At 37.4% G+C, this 27,952-nt stretch overlaps 2 protein-coding genes across 2 annotated transcripts; both read right to left on the reverse strand.

The window, feature by feature from the left end:
- Positions 1 to 709: 709 nt before the first annotated feature.
- LOC124633607 lies at positions 710 to 1,433 on the reverse strand. Its single transcript, XM_047168878.1, has 2 exons — positions 1,392 to 1,433; positions 710 to 1,081 (listed from the first exon to the last, which is right to left on the reverse strand). The coding sequence occupies exons 1-2, from the start codon at positions 1,431 to 1,433 to the stop codon at positions 710 to 712; spliced, it is 414 nt and encodes a 137-aa protein (XP_047024834.1).
- A 1,830-nt stretch (positions 1,434 to 3,263) lies between these two features.
- On the reverse strand, positions 3,264 to 26,754 carry LOC124634118 (mucin-2-like). Its single transcript, XM_047169539.1, is given in 14 exon segments — positions 3,264 to 3,483; positions 4,077 to 4,527; positions 4,873 to 5,013; positions 5,539 to 5,808; positions 6,676 to 6,945; positions 7,225 to 7,365; positions 9,121 to 9,336; positions 10,024 to 10,215; positions 11,311 to 11,502; positions 11,974 to 12,138; positions 12,268 to 12,786; positions 16,772 to 18,450; positions 26,328 to 26,508; positions 26,751 to 26,754. Coding segments are annotated over 14 exon segments (4,641 nt in total).
- Between the last annotated feature and the right edge of the window lie 1,198 nt (positions 26,755 to 27,952).

Here is a 27,952-nt window from a genome sequence, read left to right on the forward strand (position 1 = left end):
TGTGTAGTGTGACTCTTTGAATCGCGATATCTCAGGAATGGTAAGATTTATGAGAAAACTGTTAATGCCATTCTTGTAGAAAATTTAAAGATCTACAACTTTGGTCTGGTGTCTTTTTTTGATAAAACTTACCGTTTTCGAAAAAAACACAAAAAACCAAAAATTTTGACATTTGACCTCGAATAACTTTTTACGCACACATGGGATCGATGGGGACTTTTAGTATTTTATTTATAATGATCAAATCTAGCTCTCCACCAAAAATCAGCTTTGTGAGAATTTTTGTTATTTCAAATGTCTATTTTGACCGGGCTAAAACTAAACAACTCCCACGCATCAGCTCAATTGTTTAAAAAAATACAATTTATTAATTAGTTTAAACTCCAAAACAATCCTGATGGAACCGCATCATCATTCAACACTGGGAAATAAATAAAAAATGTTTATAATTACATAACATTTAATTAATTATTATTGACACAAATTGATTATAACAATATAGAGCATTACAAATGTTTTATTAGTAAATCATTTAATTTCCAAATAATATATTCAGAATTTCATAATTAGGAGTTAATCAATCGAATTTAAAAAGGAAAGGTTTGATCCAATAGAAGTAAGAATATAAGTACTATTCAATTTATCTTCTTGATACGGCTGATGTGATGTCTTTAACGGTCTATTTTGCATCGACTTTTGGTACGGCTGATTATACTGCGCCTGCTACATCAGCAGGCTTCGGCGCATTGGAAGCTACGTTTGCTACTTGTGCAGTCACTGTTTGAACCGCACCAGTTGCTGTCGTCGCATCTGGTACGGCTGATTGTACTGCGCCTGCTACATCAGCAGGCTTCGGCGCATTGGAAGCTACGTTTGCTACTTGTGCAGTCGCTGTTTGAACCGCACCAGTTGCTGTCGTCGTATCTGGTACGGCTGATTGTACTGCGCCTGCTACATCAGCAGGCTTCGGCGCATTGGAAGCTGCGTTTGCTACTTGTGCAGTCGCTGTTTGAACCGCACCAGTTACTGTCGTCACATCTGGTAAGGCTGGATGAGCAGATGCTTGTAAAAAGCAACATGCCTGAAATAAACAAATAATGTGATCAAGTTTTTGTTATTTCATCATAATATGCCTAGCTTTTTGTCAAATCTGTTATGTCTTTCACACGTTATTTTTTAAGCCGAATTCAAACAGCCTCTTGCAGTAAATGGGCTGTTTGATACTGATATTATTAGAGGATTATTAAAGGCTGTTAGGTGTAAGGTACTTTTATCTGGATGCACCAAGTAGTTTGCGAAAAGCAGATTAAGATATGGATAAAGAGAAAAGAAGATATTATGGAAGTTAGATTAAAAATAAAAGTATTTGTATCTCAAATTATATCACTTACCGCAAGTACTAGGATACCCAGAATAAATAGCTTGCCCGACATTTTTGCTGTCTTACTTCGGTAGATCTTCGAGAGGGAACGAACTTTTTCTACTACTGCTACTTTTACGGGCTGCCCTTTTATATCCAATTCATTGCTTTTGCCCCTTCTTAACACTACCTAAGCTATTGTTAATACCTCTTTTGTAAATAACTACAATTCCTTATGTGACATTAAAATGAACTTCAGAACAATTAAAGACTATTTGTCACAAGACAAAGAAATTATATTTAAGTTTGTCATTTATGTTATTTACTTGCTTGTTGTTGCAGTCTATTTATATTGGATTTACGTCATTTGAGACTGAAAAATAGGTATACAGTATATTTAAATTGTAAGGTTTTTGTACTAAGAAATTATTTTCAGTCGTGGTATTAACATTCGTTAAGAAACCACTAATATTGTAGCACTATGTTTGATGGCTTTAAGTCCCTCTATACTTATATAAAACTGAAGAGTAAGGCTTTTTGATCGAACTCAGTTAAAAATTTAATCTCAGGAAGTGGTAGTGTTGTAAAAATATCATGTTTTTGAACGGTGAACTATCCAATATTATCAAGATCTTTTCAGTGGATTTATTTTTTAATCACTAATTGTAATCTATTAAAAATTTTAACATCCTGTTTTGTGCCCATATTCCCTGCAAAAAAAACGATTTGATTTTGACTTTTTATTTTAAACTTTTGTTTAGCCTTAAACCCTGTGAGCTTGTTACTCGAGGCAGGGCTATACCTTGCAGACAGGGTGTCAAACTCAGAATCCATTTGATTACATGGACAATATGATACTGTTAGTCATTACTAAATTGCAACTAATGAAGCTACAGAAGAGAACTAACTATCTAAGTAGCTCCATTCTCATGTTATTGGATGTGGACAAATGTGCAAGAGTGAGAGAGTATAACTTTCAGATTCTATAAACCGAAGGGCACTCTCCTATGATACTTACAAATATATGGATATAGCGGAGGGGTAAGGCAGCAATGTGGCTTAAGGGTTTTAAATTCCCGTTTTATTTTTTGCATACTCAAGCGAACTCATACAAAATTGAAAACACTGGATTTAACTCTCTAGTTCGGATAGGTACTGCTGACTGCAGAACTGATGCATATGTCATGATAATGTACATCTCATGGATATGTTTAGGACGACGCTTTTTAAATTCTAAGACGTTCTACAACCGTGAGTTGCATAATCTCAGATAATATTTCGTTAAAAGCAGCGTGGGTACGCATCAGTAGTGGACAAAGGACCCATCCCACTGGCTACTGGAAAAAGCCTAAATCTGTGATACTAACTACGTATGGTATAGTAAGCAGCTGTACGGACGCTTGTTTGGGATGCTATATAGCCCAGATTTAGACTTCGATAGGTCCATATCTTGGTTACGCTTCGAAGGTCCTTTTTTGGTCTGTCTGTGCAATATGATGACTTATTAACATAATTATTTATCATTTTTTAATATATTCAGTGGACTCTTTTCTATTACCTTAGAGTCGATTTCGAGTTTCAATATCTAGCAGTATTTTAGATAGAGTGACTGCGACTGATATTTCCCTTGCTAAACGCAGTTAAATGGAAATCTTAATTACAATGGCCTCTTGTATCTATAAAAAAGGAAACATAAAGAAACGACTTATTTAGAACGCATATTTATTTATCATTCATAACAAAGTATATTATGTACAATGCAATACCTAAAAATATGTAAGATGGTATAGTAAAGGTACACATGCATTGTTATAGAAAATTAATGTACATGTCATTTTATTGACACAAGCGTTTAGTAAAGCAATACATAAGTCTGCATTTTCAAGTTCTAATAATACTTTATCTACAATATTATAGGTATAACAGTTGTTGTTTTGTGTAACCTAGTCTTTCTCTTTCTTCTCTTTCTGATTTTATGCAGAAGATCTTTCGATCCTGACGCTAGAATTTCTTCTAGTAAATCTTCGACGGCCACTACTCCTGTATTCAAGAGATGGACTGTTTCATCCACCCAATTATCCGTCACATCAGTTGGAACCTCAGTTGTAGGTCCATCGCTACATCTGAAATAAGGCTTATTATTAAATTCAAAAGTATCGTAAACCTTTATATTAATTCACAGAAAAAATATATTTTCAATGCGCAATTGAGTTTTATGTGGATTACATTTTTATAAATGTTTTTTTTTTGTAATTAAGGGAATTTAAGAGGTTTGAAACTATGCCATAACATGTTTATATTGTTTCCAAAAGCAGAGAAATGCACAGTCTGAACTGTTTAGTTACAAACTACCAAACAAAATAATTACAAGAATATAAAGTTGTGTTATGCACCGGGCTTTCCCCGGATTTGTCCTCGTTTGGAGGCCGTCCGGGGGCCGCCCGGGGAAAACCCGGACACTTTTCATGTAAGGAAACACCTCATTGAATTTAAGTATATGTTAATAGTAAATGGATTACAAATTAGGTATTATAAAAATCGTACTTGTTCAGGGAAACAATGCGATTTACGCCAAATGTCCGGGTTTTTAAAATGTTTGTCCGGGTTTGGCGAAATTCGAGATGGTAGCCCTAGTTATGCGGCATGTCAATATAATGCTTAGAATTAGTGCCTACACTGTCAGCTTAACATAATAAAGTAGTATTATTGATATTACTTGCATGGGTTTCCAGATCTATGCGTTACAGGAGCTTTCGTAGTAGACCTGGGTCCGCAAGGATCAGATGAAGGCATGGTAGTTGTAGTGACGGGATTCGACGTTGTATTGTGGTGGCAAGATGATGACGTTGCGGGAACAGGAATACCAGTTGATGGCTCTGGTGTTGTATCAGGTTCATTCTTTGTTGTAAGATCCGGCCCGCTTGGTGTCGTACTATCCCCATCCTTTAAAGTCGTCTCGTCATGCCCACAAGGTGCAGAAGTTGTATCGGTACCACTCGGCGTTGTCACATCTGTCCCACCTGTAGTTGTAATATCTGTACCACTTGGAGTCGTCTCTTCATGCCCACAAGGTGCATAAGATGTGGTATCTGTATAACTCGGTGTTGTAGTGTCTGTACCACTTGGAGTCGTCTCTTCATGCCCACAAGGTGCATAAGTTGTGGTATCTGTATAACTCGGAGTTGTGGTATCTGTATCACTCGGTGTTGTAGTATCTATTCCATTTGGTGTTGTGGTATCTGTATCACTCGGTGTTGTAGTATCTGTATCAATCGGTGTTGTGGTATCTGTATCACTCGGTGTTGTGGTATCTGTATCACTCGGTGTTGTAGTATCTGTATCACTCGGTGTTGTAGTATCTGTATCACTTGGTGTTGTAGTATCTATTCCACTTGGTGTTGTGGTATCTATTTCATTTGGTGTTGTGGTACCTGTATCACTCGGTGTTGTAGTATCTATTTCATTTGGTGTTGTGGTACCTGTATCACTCGGTGTTGTAGTATCTGTATCACTCGGTGTTGTAGTATCGGTATCACAAGGTGCATAAGTTGTGGCTTCTGTGCCGCTTGGTGTTGTGGTATCTGTATCACTCGGTGTTGTAGTATCTATTCCACTTGGTGTTGTAGTATCTATTCCACTTGGTGTTGTGGTATCTATTTCATTTGGTGTTGTGGTACCTGTATCACTCGGTGTTGTAGTATCTGTATCACTCGGTGTTGTAGTATCGGTATCACAAGGTGCATAAGTTGTGGCTTCTGTGCCGCTTGGTGTTGTGGTATCTGTATCACTCGGTGTTGTGGTATCTGTATTACTTGGTGTTGTGGTACCTGTATCACTCGGTGTTGTAGTATCTATTTCATTTGGTGTTGTGGTATCTGTATCACTCGGTGTTGTGGTATCTGTATCACTCGGTGTTGTGGTATCTGTATTACTTGGTGTTGTGGTACCTGTATCACTCGGTGTTGTAGTATCTATTTCATTTGGTGTTGTGGTATCTGTATCACTCGGTGTTGTAGTATCGGTATCACAAGGTGCACAAGTTGTGGTTTCTGTGCCGCTTGGTGTTGTGGTATCTGTATCACTCGGTGTAGTTGTATCTGTGTCACTTGGTGTTGTGGTATCTATTACATTTGGTGTTGTGGTATCTGTATCACTCGGTGTTGTGGTATCTGTATCACTCGGTGTTGTAGTATCGGTATCACAAGGTGGATAAGTGGTATCTGTATCACTCGGTGTTGTAGTATCGGTATCACAAGGTGCATAAGTTGTGGTTTCTGTGCCGCTTGGTGTTGTGGTATCTGTGTCACTCGGTGTTGTAGTATCTATTACATTTGGTGTTATGGTATCTGTATCACTCGGTGTTGTGGTATCTGTATCATTCGGTGTTGTAGTATCGGTATCACAAGGTGCATAAGTTGTGGTTTCTGTGCCGCTTGGTGTTGTGGTATCTGTATCACTCAGTGTTATGGTATCTGTATCACTCGGTGTTGTGGTATCTGTGTCACTTGGTGTTGTGGTATCTGTATTACTTGGTGTTGTGGTACCTGTATCACTCGGTGTTGTAGTATCTATTTCATTTGGTGTTGTGGTATCTGTATCACTCGGTGTTGTAGTATCGGTATCACAAGGTGCATAAGTTGTGGTTTCTGTGCCGCTTGGTGTTGTGGTATCTGTATCACTTGGTGTTGTTGTATCTGTGTCACTTGGTGTTGTGGTATCTATTCCATTTGGTGTTGTGGTATCTGTATCACTCGGTGTTGTGGTATCTGTGTCATTCGGTGTTGTTGTATCTGTGTCACTTGGTGTTGTGGTATCTATTTCATTTGGTGTTGTGGTATCTGTATCACTCGGTGTTGTAGTATCGGTATCACAAGGTGCATAAGTTGTGGTTTCTGTGCCGCTTGGTGTTGTGGTATCTGTGTCACTCGGTGTTGTGGTATCTATTCCATTTGGTGTTGTGGTATCTGTATCACTCGGTGTTGTAGTATCTATTTCATTTGGTGTTGTGGTATCTGTATCACTCGGTGTTGTGGTATCTGTATCACTCGGTGTTGTGGTATCTGTATTACTTGGTGTTGTGGTACCTGTATCACTCGGTGTTGTAGTATCTATTTCATTTGGTGTTGTGGTATCTGTATCACTCGGTGTTGTAGTATCGGTATCACAAGGTGCACAAGTTGTGGTTTCTGTGCCGCTTGGTGTTGTGGTATCTGTATCACTCGGTGTAGTTGTATCTGTGTCACTTGGTGTTGTGGTATCTATTACATTTGGTGTTGTGGTATCTGTATCACTCGGTGTTGTGGTATCTGTATCACTCGGTGTTGTAGTATCGGTATCACAAGGTGGATAAGTGGTATCTGTATCACTCGGTGTTGTAGTATCGGTATCACAAGGTGCATAAGTTGTGGTTTCTGTGCCGCTTGGTGTTGTGGTATCTGTGTCACTCGGTGTTGTAGTATCTATTACATTTGGTGTTATGGTATCTGTATCACTCGGTGTTGTGGTATCTGTATCATTCGGTGTTGTAGTATCGGTATCACAAGGTGCATAAGTTGTGGTTTCTGTGCCGCTTGGTGTTGTGGTATCTGTATCACTCAGTGTTGTGGTATCTGTATAACTCGGTGTTGTGGTATCTGTGTCACTTGGTGTTGTGGTATCTGTATTACTTGGTGTTGTGGTACCTGTATCACTCGGTGTTGTAGTATCTATTTCATTTGGTGTTGTGGTATCTGTATCACTCGGTGTTGTAGTATCGGTATCACAAGGTGCATAAGTTGTGGTTTCTGTGCCGCTTGGTGTTGTGGTATCTGTGTCACTCGGTGTTGTTGTATCTGTGTCACTTGGTGTTGTGGTATCTGTATCACTCGGTGTTGTAGTATCGGTATCACAAGGTGCATAAGTTGTGGTTTCTGTGCCGCTTGGTGTTGTGGTATCTGTGTCACTCGGTGTTGTTGTATCTGTATCACTTGGTGTTGTTGTATCTGTGTCACTTGGTGTTGTGGTATCTATTCCATTTGGTGTTGTGGTATCTGTATCACTCGGTGTTGTGGTATCTGTGTCACTCGGTGTTGTTGTATCTATGTCACTTGGTGTTGTGGTATCTGTATCACTTGGTGTTGTTGTATCTGTGTCACTTGGTGTTGTGGTATCTATTCCATTTGGTGTTGTGGTATCTGTATCACTCGGTGTTGTGGTATCTGTGTCACTCGGTGTTGTTGTATCTGAGTCGCTTGGTGTTGTGGTATCTGTATCACTCGGTGTTGTGGTATCTGTGTCACTCGGTGTTGTTGTATCTGTGTCGCTTGGTGTTGTGGTATCTGTATCACTCGGTGTTGTGGTATCTGTATCACTCGGTGTTGTGGTATCTATGTCACTCGGTGTTGTTGTATCTGTGTCGCTTGGTGTTGTGGTATCTGTATCACTCGGTGTTGTGGTATCGGTATCACAAGGTGCATAAGTTGTGGTTTCTGTGCCGCTTGGTGTTGTGGTATCTGTGTCACTCGATGTTGTTGTATCTGTGTCACTTGGTGTTGTGGTATCTGTATCACTTGGTGTTGTTGTATCTGTGTCACTTGGTGTTGTGGTATCTATTTCATTTGGTGTTGTGGTATCTGTATCACTCGGTGTTGTAGTATCGGTATCACAAGGTGCATAAGTTGTGGTTTCTGTGCCGCTTGGTGTTGTGGTATCTGTGTCACTCGGTGTTGTGGTATCTATTCCATTTGGTGTTGTGGTATCTGTATCACTCGGTGTTGTGGTATCTGTGTCACTCGGTGTTGTTGTATCTGTGTCACTTGGTGTTGTTGTATCTGTGTCACTTGGTGTTGTGGTATCTATTCCATTTGGTGTTGTGGTATCTGTATCACTCGGTGTTGTGGTATCTGTGTCACTCGGTGTTGTTGTATCTGTGTCACTTGGTGTTGTGGTATCTGTATCACTTGGTGTTGTTGTATCTGTGTCACTTGGTGTTGTGGTATCTATTCCATTTGGTGTTGTGGTATCTGTATCACTCGGTGTTGTGGTATCTGTGTCATTCGGTGTTGTTGTATCTGTGTCGCTTGGTGTTGTGGTATCTGTATCACTCGGTGTTGTGGTATCTGTATCACTCGGTGTTGTGGTATCTGTGTCACTCGGTGTTGTTGTATCTGTGTCGCTTGGTGTTGTGGTATCTGTATCACTCGGTGTTGTGGTATCTGTGTCACTCGGTGTTGTTGTATCTGTGTCACTTGGTGTTGTGGTATCTGTATCACTTGGTGTTGTTGTATCTGTGTCACTTGGTGTTGTGGTATCTATTCCATTTGGTGTTGTGGTATCTGTATCACTCGGTGTTGTGGTATCTGTGTCACTCGGTGTTGTTGAATCTGTGTCGCTTGGTGTTGTGGTATCTGTGTCACTCGGTGTTGTTGTATCTGTGTCGCTTGGTGTTGTGGTATCTGTATCACTCGGTGTTGTTGTATCTGTGTCGCTTGGTGTTGTGGTATCTGTATCACTCGGTGTTGTAGTATCTATTCCATTTGGTGTTGTGGTATCTGTATCACTCGGTGTTGTAGTATCGGTATCACAAGGTGCATAAGTTGTGGTTTCTGTGCCGCTTGGTGTTGTGGTATCTGTATCACTCGGTGTTGTAGTATCTGTGCCACTTGGTGTTGTGGTATCTATATCACTCGGTGTTGTTGTATCTGTGTCACTTGGTGTTGTGGTATCTATTACATTTGGTGTTGTGGTATCTGTATCACTCGGTGTTGTGGTATCTGTATCACTCGGTGTTGTGGTATCGGTATCACAAGGTGGATAAGTGGTATCTGTATCACTCGGTGTTGTAGTATCGGTATCACAAGGTGCATAAGTTGTGGTTTCTGTGCCGCTTGGTGTTGTTGTATCTGTATCACTCGGTGTTGTAGTATCTATTCCACTTGGTGTTGTAGTATCTATTTCATTTGGTGTTGTGGTATCTGTATCCCTCGATGTTGTAGTATCTGTATCACTCGGTGTTGTAGTATCTGTGCCACTTGGTGTTGTGGTATCTGTATCACTCGGTGTTGTTGTATCTGTGTCACTTGGTGTTGTGGTATCTATTCCATTTGGTGTTGTTGTATCTGTGTCACTTGGTGATGTGGTATCTATTCCATTTGGTGTTGTGGTATCTGTATCACTCGGTGTTGTAGTATCTATTCCATTTGGTGTTGTGGTATCTGTATCCCTCGATGTTGTAGAATCTGTATCACTCGGTGTTGTAGTATCTGTGCCACTTGGTGTTGTGGTATCTGTATCACTCGGTGTTGTTGTATCTGTGTCACTTGGTGTTGTGGTATCTATTCCATTTGGTGTTGTTATATCTGTGTCACTTGGTGTTGTGGTATCTATTCCATTTGGTGTTGTGGTATCTGTGTCACTCGGTGTTGTTGTATCTGTGTCACTTGGTGTTGTGGTATCTGTATCACTCGGTGTTGTAGTATCGGTATCACAAGGTGTATAAGTTGTGGTTTCTGTGCCGCTTGGTGTTGTGGTATCTGTATCACTCGGTGTTGTAGTATCTGTGCCACTTGGTGTTGTGGTATCTGTATCACTCGGTGTTGTTGTATCTGTGTCACTTGGTGTTGTGGTATCTATTACATTTGGTGTTGTGGTATCTGTATCACTCGGTGTTGTGGTATCTGTATCACTCGGTGTTGTAGTATCGGTATCACAAGGTGGATAAGTGGTATCTGTATCACTCGGTGTTGTAGTATCGGTATCACAAGGTGCATAAGTTGTGGTTTCTGTGCCGCTTGGTGTTGTTGTATTTGTATCACTCGGTGTTGTAGTATCTATTCCACTTGGTGTTGTAGTATCTATTTCATTTGGTGTTGTGGTATCTGCATCCCTCGGTGTTGTAGTATCTGTATCACTCGGTGTTGTAGTATCTGTGCCACTTGGTGTTGTGGTATCTGTATCACTCGGTGTTGTTGTATCTGTGTCACTTGGTGTTGTGGTATCTATTCCATTTGGTGTTGTTGTATCTGTGTCACTTGGTGTTGTGGTATCTATTCCATTTGGTGTTGTGGTATCTGTATCACTCGGTGTTGTGGTATCTGTGTCACTCGGTGTTGTTGTATCTGTGTCGCTTGGTGTTGTGGTATCTGTATCACTCGGTGTTGTGGTATCTGTGTCACCCGGTGTTGTAGTATCTGTGTCGCTTGGTGTTGTGGTATCTGTATCACTCGGTGTTGTAGTATCTGTGCCACTTGGTGTTGTGGTATCTGTATCACTCGGTGTTGTTGTATCTGTGTCACTTGGTGTTGTGGTATCTGTATCACTCGGTGTTGTGGTATCTGTATCACTCGGTGTTGTAGTATCGGTATCACAAGGTGCATAAGTTGTGGTTTCTGTGCCGCTTGGTGTTGTTGTATCTGTATCACTCGGTGTTGTAGTATCTATTCCACTTGGTGTTGTAGTATCTATTTCATTTGGTGTTGTGGTATCTGTATCCCTCGGTGTTGTAGTATCTGTATCACTCGGTGTTGTAGTATCTGTGCCACTTGGTGTTGTGGTATCTGTATCACTCGGTGTTGTTGTATCTGTGTCACTTGGTGTTGTGGTATCTGTGTCACTTGGTGTTGTGGTATCTGTATCACTTGGTGTTGTTGTATCTGTGTCACTTGGTGTTGTGGTATCTATTCCATTTGGTGTTGTGGTATCTGTATCACTCGGTGTTGTGGTATCTGTGTCACTCGGTGTTGTTGTATCTGAGTCGCTTGGTGTTGTGGTATCTGTATCACTCGGTGTTGTGGTATCTGTGTCACTCGGTGTTGTTGTATCTGTGTCGCTTGGTGTTGTGGTATCTGTATCACTCGGTGTTGTAGTATCTGTGTCGCTTGGTGTTGTGGTATCTGTATCACTCGGTGTTGTAGTATCTGTGCCACTTGGTGTTGTGGTATCTGTATCACTCGGTGTTGTTGTATCTGTGTCACTTGGTGTTGTAGTATCGGTATCACAAAGTGGATAAGTGGTATCTGTATCACTCGGTGTTGTAGTATCGGTATCACAAGGTGCATAAGTTGTGGTTTCTGTGCCGCTTGGTGTTGTTGTATCTGTATCACTCGGTGTTGTAGTATCTATTCCACTTGGTGTTGTAGTATCTATTTCATTTGGTGTTGTGGTATCTGTATCCCTCGGTGTTGTAGTATCTGTATCACTCGGTGTTGTAGTATCTGTGCCACTTGGTGTTGTGGTATCTGTATCACTCGGTGTTGTTGTATCTGTGTCACTTGGTGTTGTGGTATCTATTCCATTTGGTGTTGTTGTATCTGTGTCGCTTGGTGTTGTGGTATCTGTATCACTCGGTGTTGTGGTATCTGTGTCACTCGGTGTTGTTGTATCTGTGTCGCTTGGTGTTGTGGTATCTGTATCACTCGGTGTTGTAGTATCTGTGTCGCTTGGTGTTGTGGTATCTGTATCACTCGGTGTTGTTGTATCTGTGTCGCTTGGTGTTGTGGTACCTGTGTCACTCGGTGTTGTAGTATCTGTATCACTCGGTGTTGTAGTATCGGTATCACAAGGTGCATAAGTTGTGGTTTCTGTGCCGCTTGGTGTTGTGGTATCTGTATCACTCGGTGTTGTGGTATCTGTATCACTCAGTGTTGTAGTATCGGTATCACAAGGTGCATAAGTTGTGGTTTCTGTGCCGCTTGGTGTTGTTGTATCTGTATCACTCGGTGTTGTAGTATCTATTCCACTTGGTGTTGTAGTATCTATTCCACTTGGTGTTGTAGTATCTATTTCATTTGGTGTTGTGGTATCTGTATCCCTCGGTGTTGTAGTATCTGTGCCACTTGGTGTTGTGGTATCTGTATCACTCGGTGTTGTGGTATCTGTGTCACTCGGTGTTGTTGTATCTGTGTCACTTGGTGTTGTGGTATCTGTATCACTCGGTGTTGTAGTATCTATTCCATTTGGTGTTGTTGTATCTGTATCACTTGGTGTTGTGGTATCTATTCCATTTGGTGTTGTGGTATCAGTTTCAATTGTCGTCGTTACATCTGGTAAACTTGTTGTCGTCACATCTGGTAAACTTGGTGTGGTAGTATCAGGTCCTTCTGAAGTGGTATCTATTTCATCTGACGTGGTTACATCAGGCCCGCTGGGTGTCGTAACTGGTCCAATAGTCGTAGTGTTTGGCCCCGGTGTAGTGACATTTTTAACTGGTGTCGTTTCACAAGGTTTCGCTGTAGTGGTATTCGGTTTAATCGTTGTAGTAGCATTTGTAACTCGTGGTGTCGTTTTTGTAGTAGTGGTAGTAGCATTTGTAGTTGTTGTAAGTTTCTGTGTAGTAGTTTTTGCGGTTGATTTTGTAGTAGCGTGAGCACAGGGTGTAGTCGCAGGTTTTTTCGTTGTCGTTGTAGAAGGTGTGGGTACCAAAGATGCTAACGGGCTTAGAACTGAAACGGCTAAAACAAAAAAAAAAATGTTAAATGTTAATATAAATTTAAAATATAAAATATTAAAGATATTTTGATCTTTGTAGGTATTTTCAATCCTTTTTGGTGTGGTATTTAATGGTACTAAGTTCCTCTAGCGGTTACACCTATAGATAAAAAGGTTATTTATACGAAAAGTAAGCTATCTTATATTGAAAGATTTATCAACTCGAACTTAAATTCTTCAGAAACATGGGTGCAACCAGTAGATATCGACTTCACTTAAAGGAGAGCGATGCACCTACAGGTATTTAGTTTTTGCTTTCACCACTTTTTGATGTCAGATACATTTTTTAGTAAAAAGGTATATATTTACTTAATTTTTGCGCCAAAGCATCCAAGTATCCTGTGGAGACAAAAATGCTGTTGTTAGTTATTATTATTGAGATGACCCTTTACAAATTGTTTATTATTATATTTTCTACTAGCTTTTGCCCGCGACTTCTTTCGCGTGGAATAGTAACTTCCGGTAGATTTTTGGTTTGACCAATAGGTGGCGCTATATGTCCGGAATAAATTTTATTTTTATATTTTTTTGTAATAAAAACTATCCTATGTCCTTTCTCAAGTTTCAAACTATATCTGTACCAAATTTCATACAAATCGATTCAGTAGTTTAGGCGTGAAGAAAAGACAGACAGACAGAAAGACAGACAGACAGAGTTACTTTCTCATTTATAATATTAGTTAGGATTAAAAAATTCCTGTTGACCTTCAATTTCTTGCTAAAACTTGTTGATATCGTTATTTTCGTGGACACAAAAATAGAGAAATGAAATTACATAGATTTCTGAGACCTTGAGACTGCATGAGACCAAATCTCATTGGTAAGATTTATTGTATTATTTGTTTCCAAAATACGTACCTATAATTGGACTCGCTTGCGAAACGTAACATATCTGGAAATAACCAATAACATATGAAAATATAAAAAAAACAATAAACCGAAATAAAATAATATTTTGGGTGTATTTGACTTAAAAAAAAAAATTATGTGGTAAGGTCACCTCTTATTGTATTTAAGTCACATTGAGGCAAGCCTATTATTGATACTGAAACACTTATTTATATATCTTTGCATACTAATAAAAATCATTGTTTCCTTACCGCTATAAGAGTGAGTGCTAAAATATTAGCCCTCATTATGCCACTTCGGCCAGCCACGAAACATTACTATTAGCATATAGAAAACCATGCTTTTATATCGTAAATCTTTGAACGTCACAACAATATAATATATTCTATATAACAAAATAAATAAAAACAGTTATTGAAAAGGTACCATCGTGAAAATAAGACTTTCTTTGAAATGTATAATATGAAACGTAGACAGAGCAGATGGCAAAATATTTACTTAGTGTAGAACGTGCAGCCAATGGCCTAGGCAATGCATCATAGTATTGTTTTATAGGAAAAAAATGCTGGTTTTTCTTCATAAATGTTGATCTCACCTTTTAAAATACCGGCGAACTTTTTATTTTGTCATTGCTAGGCACTTTTCTCGTACAAAAAATATAGTCTATGTCATCATGCTTTTTCAAAGTATGTTTATTTGCCATTGCAGGTATTTTTCAAAATCTTACTAAGATTAGTAAGCACCGTTTATTGGACATCAATTTGACCCCAAATGTAATAGAATAGAAACAGATCTCTTCAAGGACTCCGGAACTATTTTAATGGCTTTACCCGACCTTGGAATGAAAAGGAAAATGAATTAATGTTATACGATTGGCGATATATACCATGTCAATCATGGCTGGTCTTAGGACACCTTTACAGTTACAGCCTTTTTATCGTCCCACTGCTGGGCACAGGCCTCCAGGGTTGGTGATTTCAGACTATGTAGTCCAGGTTTCCTCAAGATGTTTTCCTTCGCCTTTTTATCAGCCATTGGTGTCTAAGATATACTTAGAAAGTATATACAAACTTAGAAAAGTTGCATTGGTACTTGCCTGACCTGGATTCGAACCCGCGCCCTCATACTCGAGAGGTTGGTTATTTGCCCACTAGGCCACCATGACAAATAAACCACTGATAAAGGTGTCCCTTTATCAATGGTTTATTGAAATATCTTTCATTCAAAATCAGTAAATAACCACGGCATAAGATGATCTGAAACCGACCATTAAAGTAAGAGAGTCGTTGTTACATTATTTATTTTAATATAGCTTACTTTAGAGATTACTTTATTATTTTGATAGTTTATAAGTTTATTCATTAGAATCATATTTGTCAATCGTAAAATAGGATGATAATTCAACGAGTTTGGATTACTTTCTCATACTTATAATATCTATGCAACTACGTGTCTTTTCAAGGCTCTGCAACGCTTCTGTTGACACAGGTGCATAATTTACTGTAACATTGTAATCAACATTACCTAGTTGTAAACAATTGTGATAAACTGCACCTTTGGAATATTTTTCTGTCTCTATTTTATATTATGTTGGTATATAATATAGAAATTCATTAAGCTGTTCAGACTGTTTACCTCTTCATTACATTCATTATCGCAACCATGACTGCTGTGCATCGATAATGGAAATAAATCATCTATTAGCCATTTTCCAACAAGCTTGAGTAAATTTCTCTGATACTGTGTTCTGGGTGAATCACGTGGGCAACCTGAGAGTCCTTAAGTTCTCTTAAGATTGCTCCATCTTCAACTGCAACGTCGCTTACCATCTAGTGATGTAATGGCAAATGTGCGACTCAACTAAAATTGACAGTGTGTTTTGCAAAAGTTGGTGGTAGGACTTTTCTTGTATGAATCCTATTTTATGCTCCGTAATACAATACTTACATGACATTGACTCTCTGTCTTCTATAATTGTTAATTTAACATCCAAGAGAACCTTATAGATGGACGCTTATTCCTCCATAAACTTACAGGTTGGTTGAGAGTTAGGACGAGTAGGTGTTAGGAGTAGTACTTTCTGTTTTTGTATGATTCTTCACCTTTCAATGATTAGACTACTTAATCTCCAAGTTCAAAATACTGATCTACTATATAATAAAGAACCTGCAAACGGTAATTGAACTCGGCATTCTTAAAACGACTATTTTTGTATTCTATGAAAACGTTCAGTTATCAAAATATAGAGTTGTTTTAAGAAAAACGGACGTTAATATGGTTGGTAAACATGGGTCTAACAAGAATATCTCTAACCATGTAAGGAGTATGAAGTATACCATGCATTTATAATTACTGTTTGCTAATTATCCTCCATTTACACTCCTACTAATATTAATTTACCATACTTATCTTTACCATATTCTGTCCAATTCTTGAAGTTGATGATTGATGTACCCTTGCATCGGAGAGCACGTAACTGTTGGTCCTGCCCCTGGTCTCTATCCGGTCGTGTCGGATTGCTGTCTTATCGGGATATGAGAACGAAGGAATAGGGAGTGCGCCTGTGTCTGCGCATATGCTTGTGCACTATACTTAGCTATACATATTTGGCTGATCTTCTTAGAAAGAAAAGCAGGAAACTCTAGAAGCAGTAATTTATTTTTTTTAAAAGCTATAGAGGTTGATACTGATAGGTTTTTTTATTTATTGGATTTTTCTTATGTGTTATAAGCGGCAAGGTAAAATAAATAAATGAAACTAGATCATATTTTAAATATCAGCAGAAGTATTAAAAAATAATAAAATAATAATTTATTTCAATAATAAAATATACATTTTATTTCCTTGTACCCTTTACTAAAACATATTTCATAAATATTAATACACTATGATGATGATAATATGAAACCAAAGACTAGTCGCCAAAAAATAGAAAAAATAACAAATCTTACTACTTCAGAAGAAAAAGCATTTATTAATATACCCCCAAAACCAAAGGAAAAAGATACATAAGTTTAACAAAACTATACCATCTAAATTACTATAAAAGTTCTTAAACCACCGATCTTTACTAGAAACTAAGATCATAGTTCCACACACGAAGACAACGTTTTGTAGTTGGTGGGGCAGTAGTCGTAGTAGTTGTAGTTGTCGTTGTAGTGGGAGTTGTACAATGTTGTGGAGTCGTAGTTGTAGTCGTACTAGTTGTGTTAGCACAAGGAGTAGTAGTTGTAGTTTTTGGAGTAGTTGTAGTACTGGTGCTTGAAGTAGATGTCGTAGTGGAAGTTGTGCTAGATGTCGAAGAGGAGCTAGATGTTGTGTTAGCACAAGGCTTAGGTGTAGTTGTTGTAGTAGTCGTTTTTGGAGTAGTTGTAGTACTAGTGCTGGTGCTTGAACTAGTTGTGCTAGATGTCGAAGAGGTGCTAGATGTTGTGTTAGCACAAGGCTTGGGTGTAGTTGTTGTAGTAGTCGTTTTTGGAGTAGTTGTAGTACTAGTACTGGTGCTTGAACTAGTTGTGCTAGATGTCGTAGAGGAGCTAGATGTTGTGTTAGCACAAGGCTTGGGTGTAGTTGTTGTAGTAGTCGTTTTTGGAGTAGTTGTAGTACTAGTGCTGGTGCTTGAACTAGTTGTGCTAGATGTCGAAGAGGAGCTAGATGTTGTGTTAGCACAAGGCTTGGGTGTAGTTGTTGTAGTAGTCGTTTTTGGAGTAGTTGTAGTACTAGTGCTGGTACTTGAACTAGTTGTGCTAGATGTCGTAGAGGAGCTAGATGTTGTGTTAGCACAAGGCTTAGGTGTAGTAGTAGTTTTTGGAGTTGTTGTAGTACTAGTACTGGTGCTTGAACTAGTTGTGCTAGAAGTCGTAGAGGAGCTTGATGTTGTGTTGGCACAAGGTTTAGGTGTCGTTGTTGAAGTAGTAGTTTTTGGAGTTGTTGTAGTACTGGTACTAGTTGTCGTTGTGGAAGTTGTGTTAGTATCAGGTTTTGGAGTAGTTGTAGTACTAGTACTACTGGTGCTTGAACTAGTTGACGTAGTTGAAGTTGTGCTTGAACTTGAAGTTGTATTTGCACAAGGAGCAGGAGTAGTAGTAGTTTTTGGAGTAGTTGTGGTACTGGTACTGGTGGTTGAACTAGTTGTCGTAGTGGAAGTTGTGTTAGTATCAGGTATTGGAGTAGTTGTCGTTGAAGTAGTAGTTTTTGGGGTTGTTGTAGTACTGGTACTAGTTGTCGTAGTGGAAGTTGTGTTAGTATCAGGTTTTGGAGTAGTTGTAGTACTAGTACTACTGGTGCTTGAACTAGTTGACGTAGTTGAAGTTGTGCTTGAACTTGAAGTTGTATTTGCACAAGGAGTAGTAGTTGTTGTTGAAGTCGTCGTTTTTGGAGTAGTTGTAGTACTGGTACTCGAACTGGTTGTTGTAGTTGAAGTTGTGTTAGTATCAGGTGTTGGAGTAGTTGTAGTTGAAGTGGTCGTTTTTGGAGTAGTTGTAGTACTAGTACTACTGGTGCTAGAACTAGTTGAAGTTGTGCTAGTCGTAGAACTACTTGAAGTGGTGTTGTCACAAGGTTTAGGTGTAGTTGAAGTTGTAGTTTTTGGAGTAGTTGTAGTACTGGTACTAGTTGTAGTAGTTGAAGTTGTGCTAGGTGTCGTAGAGGAGCTTGATGTTGTGTTTGAACAAGGTCTAGGTGTAGTTGTACTTGTAGTGCTTGTAGTACTCGTAGTGGTTGTAGTAGTTGATGACGTTGTGGGTGGTGGTTTTACACATCCTAAAAAAGCAGTATTCCTTTAAGTCAAGAAATATATGGTAATAAAAATCATAGGTTAGTTATGAAATCTGATTAAATGATCCTATTTTATCAAACAGTGGAGATCTTGTTTACTAACTATATTAAGTAAAACATAGCCATCTCAAACTGCATATAGTTCTGTTGAAACCACTTTAAAAAGGATTTTTTAAAGGTCGGGCTACACAAAAATTATATCTTACTCTTACAACAAATCTCCGCTGTAAACAAATACCTATTTGAAAAGGGACTCAGTTTCGATAAATTATTATGTGGAACTTTAAAACCAAAATATCTGTAGCAACAATGCGATAACAGTGTTTTGGTTTACTCTTTATTATATGTATTTTGGCCCATAAACTGAAAAACTTTCTGTTTTTTTTAAGGTTAGTTAAAAAGTTCAACAATCGAAACATTACAATAAGGCCCTCCGCACATGGAGCTACTCAAATATGACGGAATTAATCGGTAATTAGAATTACAAACTAGTTATAAACTGTATTTCGCACACGACTACGCTACTCACATTGCAAGGTTTCAGTCACTCCTGTTATTTCTACTACCAAATAAACACGTGCGAAAAACCTAGCAAGGGGAAATATTGGAAGCAATAAAAATGTCGAGTGGATCGAGCGAAGATGACGATGTCATTATATTATATTATCATCATAACAGACGCCAAAGGAATCGACGCAAATTTGGATTAACCCATATATCCAAAATAATGTGAACTGCAGATTGTCAGTTGCAGCACAAGAGCTTTAAGGCTTGATCATTCATTTTTCACATCAAAACACAGTAAACTCGGGTAACCTAGTAGCTCGGCGACCGGCACGACGCGTCGCGTGCGATCAGTTGCCAACGCGTTACTAACTGGTTAGTGACTAGTCGCGTCGTGTGCGAACCTGTATGACAATGTATGGGCGGTGACGCTCAAAAAACTCGTTAGTAATGTGAGTTTGTGATTAGTTCCTTTTCAGTAGCTCCATGTGCGGAGGGCCTAAGTCTTACAAACCTGGAGCTGCTTGGGTAACGCAACATATCTGAAAGAAAAATAATACATGATTTTTTATATCTAAGCAAGTTTGTTTACTTCCCTTAAACTTGTAATTAAATGGGACGAGCCACTCTAACATCGGTTTCTGAAAGCCAGTGGTGAGCTTACTGCAAAAGCTCTTTTAATGTTCTATTCAATTTCTTTAACGTAATCAGTACTTTTAAGAATAACACTAAACTTAATAAAATATTCACGAATAATTTAATCATGACTTTTTTATTGTCACTTTATTAACCACTGTTTTTTTACCAGATATTTTTGTGTTTTTCCCGATGTTAGGTAATCGACGACGTAGTCGAAGCACACTTGCTAAGGTGTAACCTATTCAGTCTTGACTTGAGGAGTCCTAAATTCTAGCTTTCGGGAAACACAGACTCAAGTGTTTCGCGAAACCTAGAAGTTGTTACTCCAAGGATCGCAAGGATGTTACTTACCGCCAAAATCAAGAAAGCCACGATATTAGCCCTCATCTTGCAAATGAAACCAACTACAAAGACACACTAACGAATTTCAAAAAAATCGCAGGCTTTTATATGAAAAAGTATTTCCATAGATGCTTATTTACTGTATTAACAGATGGGAAATTAAATAGCAACAATTTTTTAAATTTTATTCCAATTAATAAATGATTATTTGGAATTGGAATGTTAATAAAAAATCATTGTTGTCCATGTGTATAGAATTGTAGTAACAAAACATTTTTCACGCCTTTTATGGATTTAATTGATCTAATCAATGTATTTTTTTTTTATTTAACATCAATTTCAATATTAACAGTAAAATAATTTAAATCAATGCTTCTTATTTGTATTACTATCTTTGTTTTTTCACACTTGGATTTTTATTGTCACGACAATATTACGTCAATGGACTTTATTCATGTCCACTTCATTGATTATAGAAACACTAAACAGTATTCTGCAATATTTACGACCCAATTATCGCCTACAACAAGACCCCTGCAACTCCTAACTCCCAAGATACTCTGTACTAAAAAACGGGGTATCAAATTCAGGTATCTAGTTCTGGCCACTTCACTAGTTAAGACGTGTCCCTATCATTTTACGTGAACAAACTCCCCTCCAGTCACTTTATGGAGGGGAAGTGCAATTATTTACTGAGATTGCACGCTGAACAACGTTTAGAGTTTCAAAAGGGCGATTCGTGAATTTGTTTATTTATCCCTCGTTAGATATTCATGTGGATGTGGAATCATGGCTGTAAATTTTGGATTTTAGAGGGTGGGTGTCGTAAGTTTTGAGGTAATTGGAGGTGTTGTGTTGTGCTTATTTTGTGCTAATAAGCACAACACTATAATGCTTCTTTGATTTCATACTCTTTGGAAAATAATACACGTCAATTGCCTTGAAGGTTGCCGGCTCGCTTTAATTTTGTGCGTTTTAATACATCATCACTAAAAAGTACTATATCAAAGCAAATACGTTAGTAGTAACTCAAAAAAGAATTGACATTAAGGCTTACTCAAGATTTCTAAAGCTGCCAAGCTTTCGGTGACCAAAACTTCCGAACTTTTTAGAAAATATTACCTATCCTAATATACCTCTGAATTGCAACATTTATCAATTCAAAATCACAAATTAGACACATAACATTCCCCAAAACCACATATTTATTATAATCGATAAATCTTCCAAACTACCCCGAATTATTTTTCAATAACGCATACTTCAAACGTTCGGAATTTATATTAGACTGAGGATGACTCGAAGGACCAAAGGCATTTGAAAGGACCATAACACTATTTTATGGGTACACCAAACATTTCGGATCTCAGAGATTTATTGACTGCCGTATGAGGAATACTGGTCCATTTTATTTGAATGCCAGGTATTCGGGGATTTTCGTTTGCGGAGTTCCAGGAAAAGAGGATGCAGGTAAAAAAATCCTTGCATCGGGGTTGCTTTGTGATCTCGGTGGGTCGTAGTTTTGACGGAACTGCGGGTTCGTTCGTCATTTGTTTTGGCAGAATTCTTTGGTGTAAGTTTGTTTTGATATAGTCTAGTGTGCATTGTGGCGACGTATACGAGAATATTATTAGAAAAGTTAATTAAAATAAGTAAGTCACACTAGGTAAAAATAAACTCAAATGACTTATGTACAGTATTTTGCATGAGAAACTATCAACTGTGATATTCTCGTCGCAGCAAATATAGTTTAATATCAGACGTAAATCTTCAATAGAAAATTGTTTGAAAATCCCTACTTCTCCGTAATTCCTAGTACAGCTGGTAACAGTTTAATAATTATTGTAGAGACGTAACTGTACCTGAAAGTACTAGGAATTTATAGTTTAATAGAAGCAGAAATTCTCGGAACTTTTTTCGTACTTTTATTATATGAACGAATCGATGTCGAATGAAATACAAGAAAATAAGAACTGCAGCTGTATTAAACGATTCTCCTTTCCTGTTCGAAATTAATAAGATTTTCAAATATGTAGATATATTCTCCGAATCGCAGAAATATATTTTGAAGGAAAATAACCAACCTGCTGTACCCAAGTAAGCAAGCGAAATACGTGGTCAATACACGTTTTGTATGAGAAGAGAACCATGCGAGGTTTGCCAAATTCTTCACCAATTTATGACAAAGAATGATCCGTCATATAATATGCAGCTCAATATTTATGTACCTATCCTATCTACTTACTCACACGACATCTCTAAGGTAAACTAAAAACGCTATAATTTAATAATACCCTTTGTCAGGAATTTGCACCGTAACCAACTAAATAACTTATTTCCCTTACTTACATGATAAATATTTGAAGATTAGAGAAACATGGGAAGCATGCCGTGTGAAGGGCCGCGGTCACCGCAAGCTCGATGTATAAAGTACTTTGATGAAGAAAATATGCCCGACAAATGCGGAGGGCAATGAACTGGGGGTGTATTGTTGTGGCGTGCGATAATTTTGTGAGGGTTCTATTGTTTTTGTGCATACGATAGGTAGTCAGAATGCGTTTGGATCATATTACAGGTACACTGGTAGAATATTCGTGTTTTACGTGGAGCCGTGATATGTTTCTTTATTTATAATGCAGTCAATTATTCAATATTTCTATTTTCTATTCCGTACGTTCAGTAAATAACCAAAATTAAACATATTCGCAAATAATTTATAAATTAGGTTTTAAATGTAATCAAAACTAGTAAATAATAATTAAAATAGAATATAACATAAAACCTTTCAATCATAATTCATACGTTAACTAAATTTTTAACACTAATGCGGTTTATAATGTATATTCATTAATTAGTTAACGTGATTTAAACCGCCAAATGCATTGCACAATCAATATTTATTTTATAGCATTATTTATTGTGAATTATTATTATATTATTAGAATAGTTCATAACACATTAATAATTGTAATCGTAGATTATTATTTTTTCGTTTTAGTTTTATTTCGAGTATAGTTTTAATTTTTATTGTAAATAAGTTATTTTCCTGTAAACATATCGGGTGTGTCGTTCACAATCACATTAAATCATATCGCATATACTTCATGATATTCTATGGCGAATTGTAAAAAAAAATACCTAATCCATTCAGTGGTTTAACCAAAGGAGTCATTTTTCGTTTTTATAATTTACACAAGCAGAGATAAAGTTAGGAGTATCTTATGTTTTGATCAGTTGACAGCTGTCAGTTTTCAAGGGAGAATTTCAGTCGTTTGTAATGACTGACTTTTATATGGTGTTCTAATTTTTGCACATTTTTATTCCATTTACTTTGTTTGAAAAAAACATTTTTTTTATTTTTACGTATTTTTCTTTTATCTTTGTGTTAATCGACATATATTAACCAGTATATTAACGCATTTAATTTAATGTGATTATGAACGACACGCCCGATATGTAAATAAAATGTCCAAATTAATTAAAGCAGATATAAAAGCAAAGGTAATATCGACCACTCTTTTAGAAGCAATCGATATATCTCGAGTTCCATATTATCTACTACCACCAGAATAACACTCCTCAAGAATATTCCGGAATGCTTCACTTATGTCGGCGTCATTTGAAATTACATCCGCGATTAAGCATCAACACATAAGTTAACTGGCCGGTTAACTAAATGGTTCATTGCAACCATTAGGCCAGATATGCGAGGCGAATTATTGCAACTTTTTGCTAGTTGAAGCCAATTAGAACCATGTGACGAAGGGACGGACAATCATTTTTTAATGTCTCATTCTAGAAATATGTAAGTGTAACTGGGTAGTGCGATGAACCTATTGCATTTTGGATACTGTAAGAAATGTATAAAAATATGTTGAATTAAGCATAAGAGGTTACATCACTTTGCCATTCAGCCTTGATTCAGCTTGAGACCACCTCTATACATATAATAAATCTGTAGAAAGTGATTGTTTGTTCGCGCATCACGTGAAATCTACGAATTTAATGCAGACAATGCTTATATACAAAAATTCTACGTAACTTGGGGTATTACTTAGGCTCTGTTTCATCAAAATCGGTTCACTCTATCAAAAGATATGATTAATTTAGTGAATTCAAGATGTAAAATATTACGACACGCAATCTGTTTGACAAAACAGTACAGGTTAAAGTAGCTCCATCTGTGGTAAATAAAATACATCAAGGAGCGAGGTGGTAAATAACAATGAATTACCATTACATTATTTATAGATTATTATTTCAATAGATGGAGTTGTGTATTTTCCGTAATTCACCATATTTTAACACGTGGTGTAATTTATCGATAGACATTTCAATAGTGTTTGTCAGTTTGCCGTGCCACATCAAAATCCAACTATAATTATTACCTTGATGAAAGGAAAATTAATAGTTTTCAGCCAAATTTAAAACGGTGCCATCTAAATTATTTTTTGAACATTATGTCAAAAATGATGACTTTAGTGGAACAATTAATTATAATTTAAAGTTACAGATGGAGTTCATATCAGGATTTTTTCATAAACATAGTTTAGCTTATCTTCCACTAATGTGGTGGCCTTAAACAAATTACTTTGAGTGAGAAGTATTATTTTTTCTGATGCAAAATATGTAAACTTAATTCTAGAAGAAAGCAGGATCTATCTCTCGCAAGCGCTGCTAAGCGTGAGGTAATGTAGGCTTCTGTAGTTTTAAAAACCAGCCCAGATACAAGGTGCAGATAAGAAATGGGAGCTGCCTTATCGCGTCTGAAGACGTACAAAGTACGCGTCGCATACCAGAGACATGCTTACTTTCAACTTCCGATCGCAATTAATACACTGTTCACGATTACGAACAGTCTCAGTAAGACCCAAGCCAAGTCTAAAAAAACACCTTTTATATAAAACTACGTTTGATATCATTCAATTACATAATTGTTCTCTGTTGCAAATCCTATCCACCTATATCCTATCCTAATCCAGCATGCATTGCAGGTGTGCACTGCACAAAAACCAATGGTATCCTATTGGAGAAGTCAAAAGAGTCGGCCTGCCAACGTCAGCTTTTGCGCTAAGCAAGTGTTCTTAATAGTACCATTAGAATTACATTCATCGTTGAATGAGGTGAATAAATTTTCAGAAACCACAATAACAGTAGGAGCCAAAGCGTATGATCGCTTCATAGAGCTCTGATTGGCCCCGGGTGACCAAGTCAGGTCTGATTTGTTCGTTCATCAAATCTTTGAAAGTGTTTCGGTGGATACTTACTGTCGTCCTATGTACCTGTGACACAAAATATGGTAAAAGGTTCTCCGCAAGAGAACGAACGTTTGTGCTATGCATAAAGGCGAAATTTTCCCGGTGTGCGGTAGTGACGCACAGTATACAACACTTATGTTTCTTTTGATTTGCTGGCTCCACCAAGAAATGACAAATTGCTAGCGTACATTTTGAAAATCTTGGCAAAACTGCAGGTTTCAAGTACGTACACATGAACTGGACTCTCACAGATACGTACATTTTGCCTATTCGTGAACTAATGCAAACATTTCGGTGGAGTGGGGATTTTCTGTGCACTCACTCACTTAAGGCGGGAGCCTTAACATGTGAGTGAGTGCACAGAAAATACAAGCGTTTCTCCCCTGTAGTGAAACTATCCTACCCTATGCGCCTGCTGATGATGATGACTCATTTCATCATCCATCCAGCTATTCCCCAACTATGTTGGTGTTGGCTTCCAGTCACCGAATCTGTTCGAGTACCAATATTTTGCTTGGAGCGACTACCTATCTGATCTCTTCAATCCAGTCACATTACAAGACATTATCCATGGTAAGACTGACAGACTTTCTGGCTTCTGATTAGTCACAGCAGCTGCAGAAAATGTACAAATGACAGCTTTGTCAGACTCAAAGCATATATACCTTGATTTTAGCTGTTTCCTGTGAGAATTACTTACGCACCATACGTAATAATTTTCCAAATTGGCTGTTAGATCCAGAGATATCCACAACGTCACAAACTTTACTTCTTTTGTTTAGATAAATGGTCACATCCACAACACAACCTTGATCAATTTTGAATTGAATTTATGCGACTGCTAAGTGGTAATCCTAATTATACTGTCACGTGAAAGAATGCACCTACGGGATAAGTAGTATTTTGACGATTCTATATTGCCCACGCAGACGAAGTTGCGGGCAACAGCTAGTATCCTAATAAACCTGTAAATATTTAGAATATTTACTATATTTTTGCTAAGTTAATAAGTATTCGTAATTAAAAACGTCTAAGCATTAAAATTATCTCTAGGTATTCTACCTAACGATTCGAGCAGTAGTGCCAAACCTCACCACAGCAAAAAAATACTTATACTTAAACACATAAAAATTTACCGGTTCCGAAGCATTTCATAGCCCTTAAAAATAGAAGCCGACAGACTGCCGACTTCCTCAATCTTCAGATTCGAAGAACACCGGCTTGTAACCTGATCTCTTTGGGGGAACTTATTTTTTGCACGAGCCACTTGGGTTCGGTTTCATTGCGATTTATTTGTTTTTTTTTTTTTTTTTCTTCCTTCTTTCGAGGAAACTTAAGAAGGCTTCTTGCTGCTAATCAGTGTAAGTTGAGAAGGTTGGTATAAGCTTACTTAGTATTAAGTAGTGGTAAGGTCTTAGGACTACTGGTGGTGAAACTTTATTAAAATTAACCTCGTAATGTGGTAATCCTCAAAAAATACTAAGAGCGTTGTGTTTATAAAAAAATACTTTTGAAAAACTTTATAATATACCTACCTACTGCATTTTCTTAACTTTCACTCATATTAGGTCTATCAAAAATATGACTGTAACTGAAATTATGCAATTTATTAAACGGTAAAATGGCTGAATCTTGTATTTATAGGTATTTATTTAGGTTAATACTCTCCAAAACCACAAATAACCTGAACAGTATATCGTACGAATAAGTGGAAAAGGTGATCAAAAGCCTAATAAGAATCTTGAACCAGCCCTCACACCAAAACATATTTTAAGTCTCAAAACATCACAATACTAGGGAGGCAATATAAACTGAGATTACCCCACAAGTTTCCTATATCAAAGGCGTTGTTTTAACTTGGATTACAAAGGGGAACTCTTCCAGTCCAGGTCATGTTCAAGACTCTTCACGTGGGTCGTGGTTTTGAGGCAAAAAACTAAAGTTGTTGAGCTCCTTATAAAGGGATTGATCTGAGAAAATACCGAATACCAGACTTGTTTTACGTACAGAAAAAGTCATTGTATTTTTTTTATTATCTTATACTGATATTATAAAGCTGAAGGGCTTGTTTGTTTACTTAACAAACGAGAAACTTTAACAACATTCTTTTAAACTTTTTGAAGATCAAAACAAAAGATACATAATAATTATGTTCACAATTCTCATAAGGACAGAGTACAGATTCAGTATTGTTTTATTTTCGCAATAATACATAAAGGTAGTAAATACCGATAACCGATATCCGTATCAAAACTCTATCGCTTCAAAAATCTCGTACCTACTAAAAAAAAAAATGCTCCGACATATTCCAACTCCTAGCTTCGAACAAAAGGTATATTTTATTCTACAACTGCGGTTTTCCATTTTCAATGTACTACGTTGAAAACACGTACCATGGTCCAATGTATTTGCACAGATGATCTGGCCAATCAATACAAATGTATACAAATGTCAATGTATCTGATACAATGTTTGTAAATATTGCCGAGCAGGATATAATGCGTATTTTTTTTTTTGTTTTTGTTGTAAAATGCGCAAGTTTTTAGATGAATTAAAATGTGTGGTGTTGATGTTGGATTGTAGTAAATGTTTGCTGTGTGACTTTGTTTGTTTATGGCGTTTTAGTTTTAAACTGATGTAGAGAAATATAGAAGATTTATTTAATTTTGATTGTGATTGATCGCTCCTTGTTATGTAACTTAGTTACGAACTCAGTAGTGGGTCAAAATACCTTTCAACAATAATCTTCTAAAGAACAGAA

The sequence above is a fragment of the Helicoverpa zea genome, chromosome 10 (assembly GCF_022581195.2).
Source record: "Helicoverpa zea isolate HzStark_Cry1AcR chromosome 10, ilHelZeax1.1, whole genome shotgun sequence".
In the NCBI taxonomy this organism is placed as follows: Eukaryota; Metazoa; Arthropoda; class Insecta; order Lepidoptera; family Noctuidae; genus Helicoverpa; species Helicoverpa zea.

Bases quoted from the DNA above. Each gene is read 5' to 3' on its own strand.
- LOC124633607 (XM_047168878.1), bottom strand. From the start codon at position 1,433: ATGTCGGGCAAGCTATTTATTCTGGGTATCCTAGTACTTGCG. The intron at 1,082-1,391 runs GTAAGTGATATA...TGTTTATTTCAG, and splicing joins TGGGTATCCTAGTACTTGCG to GCATGTTGCTTTTTACAAGC.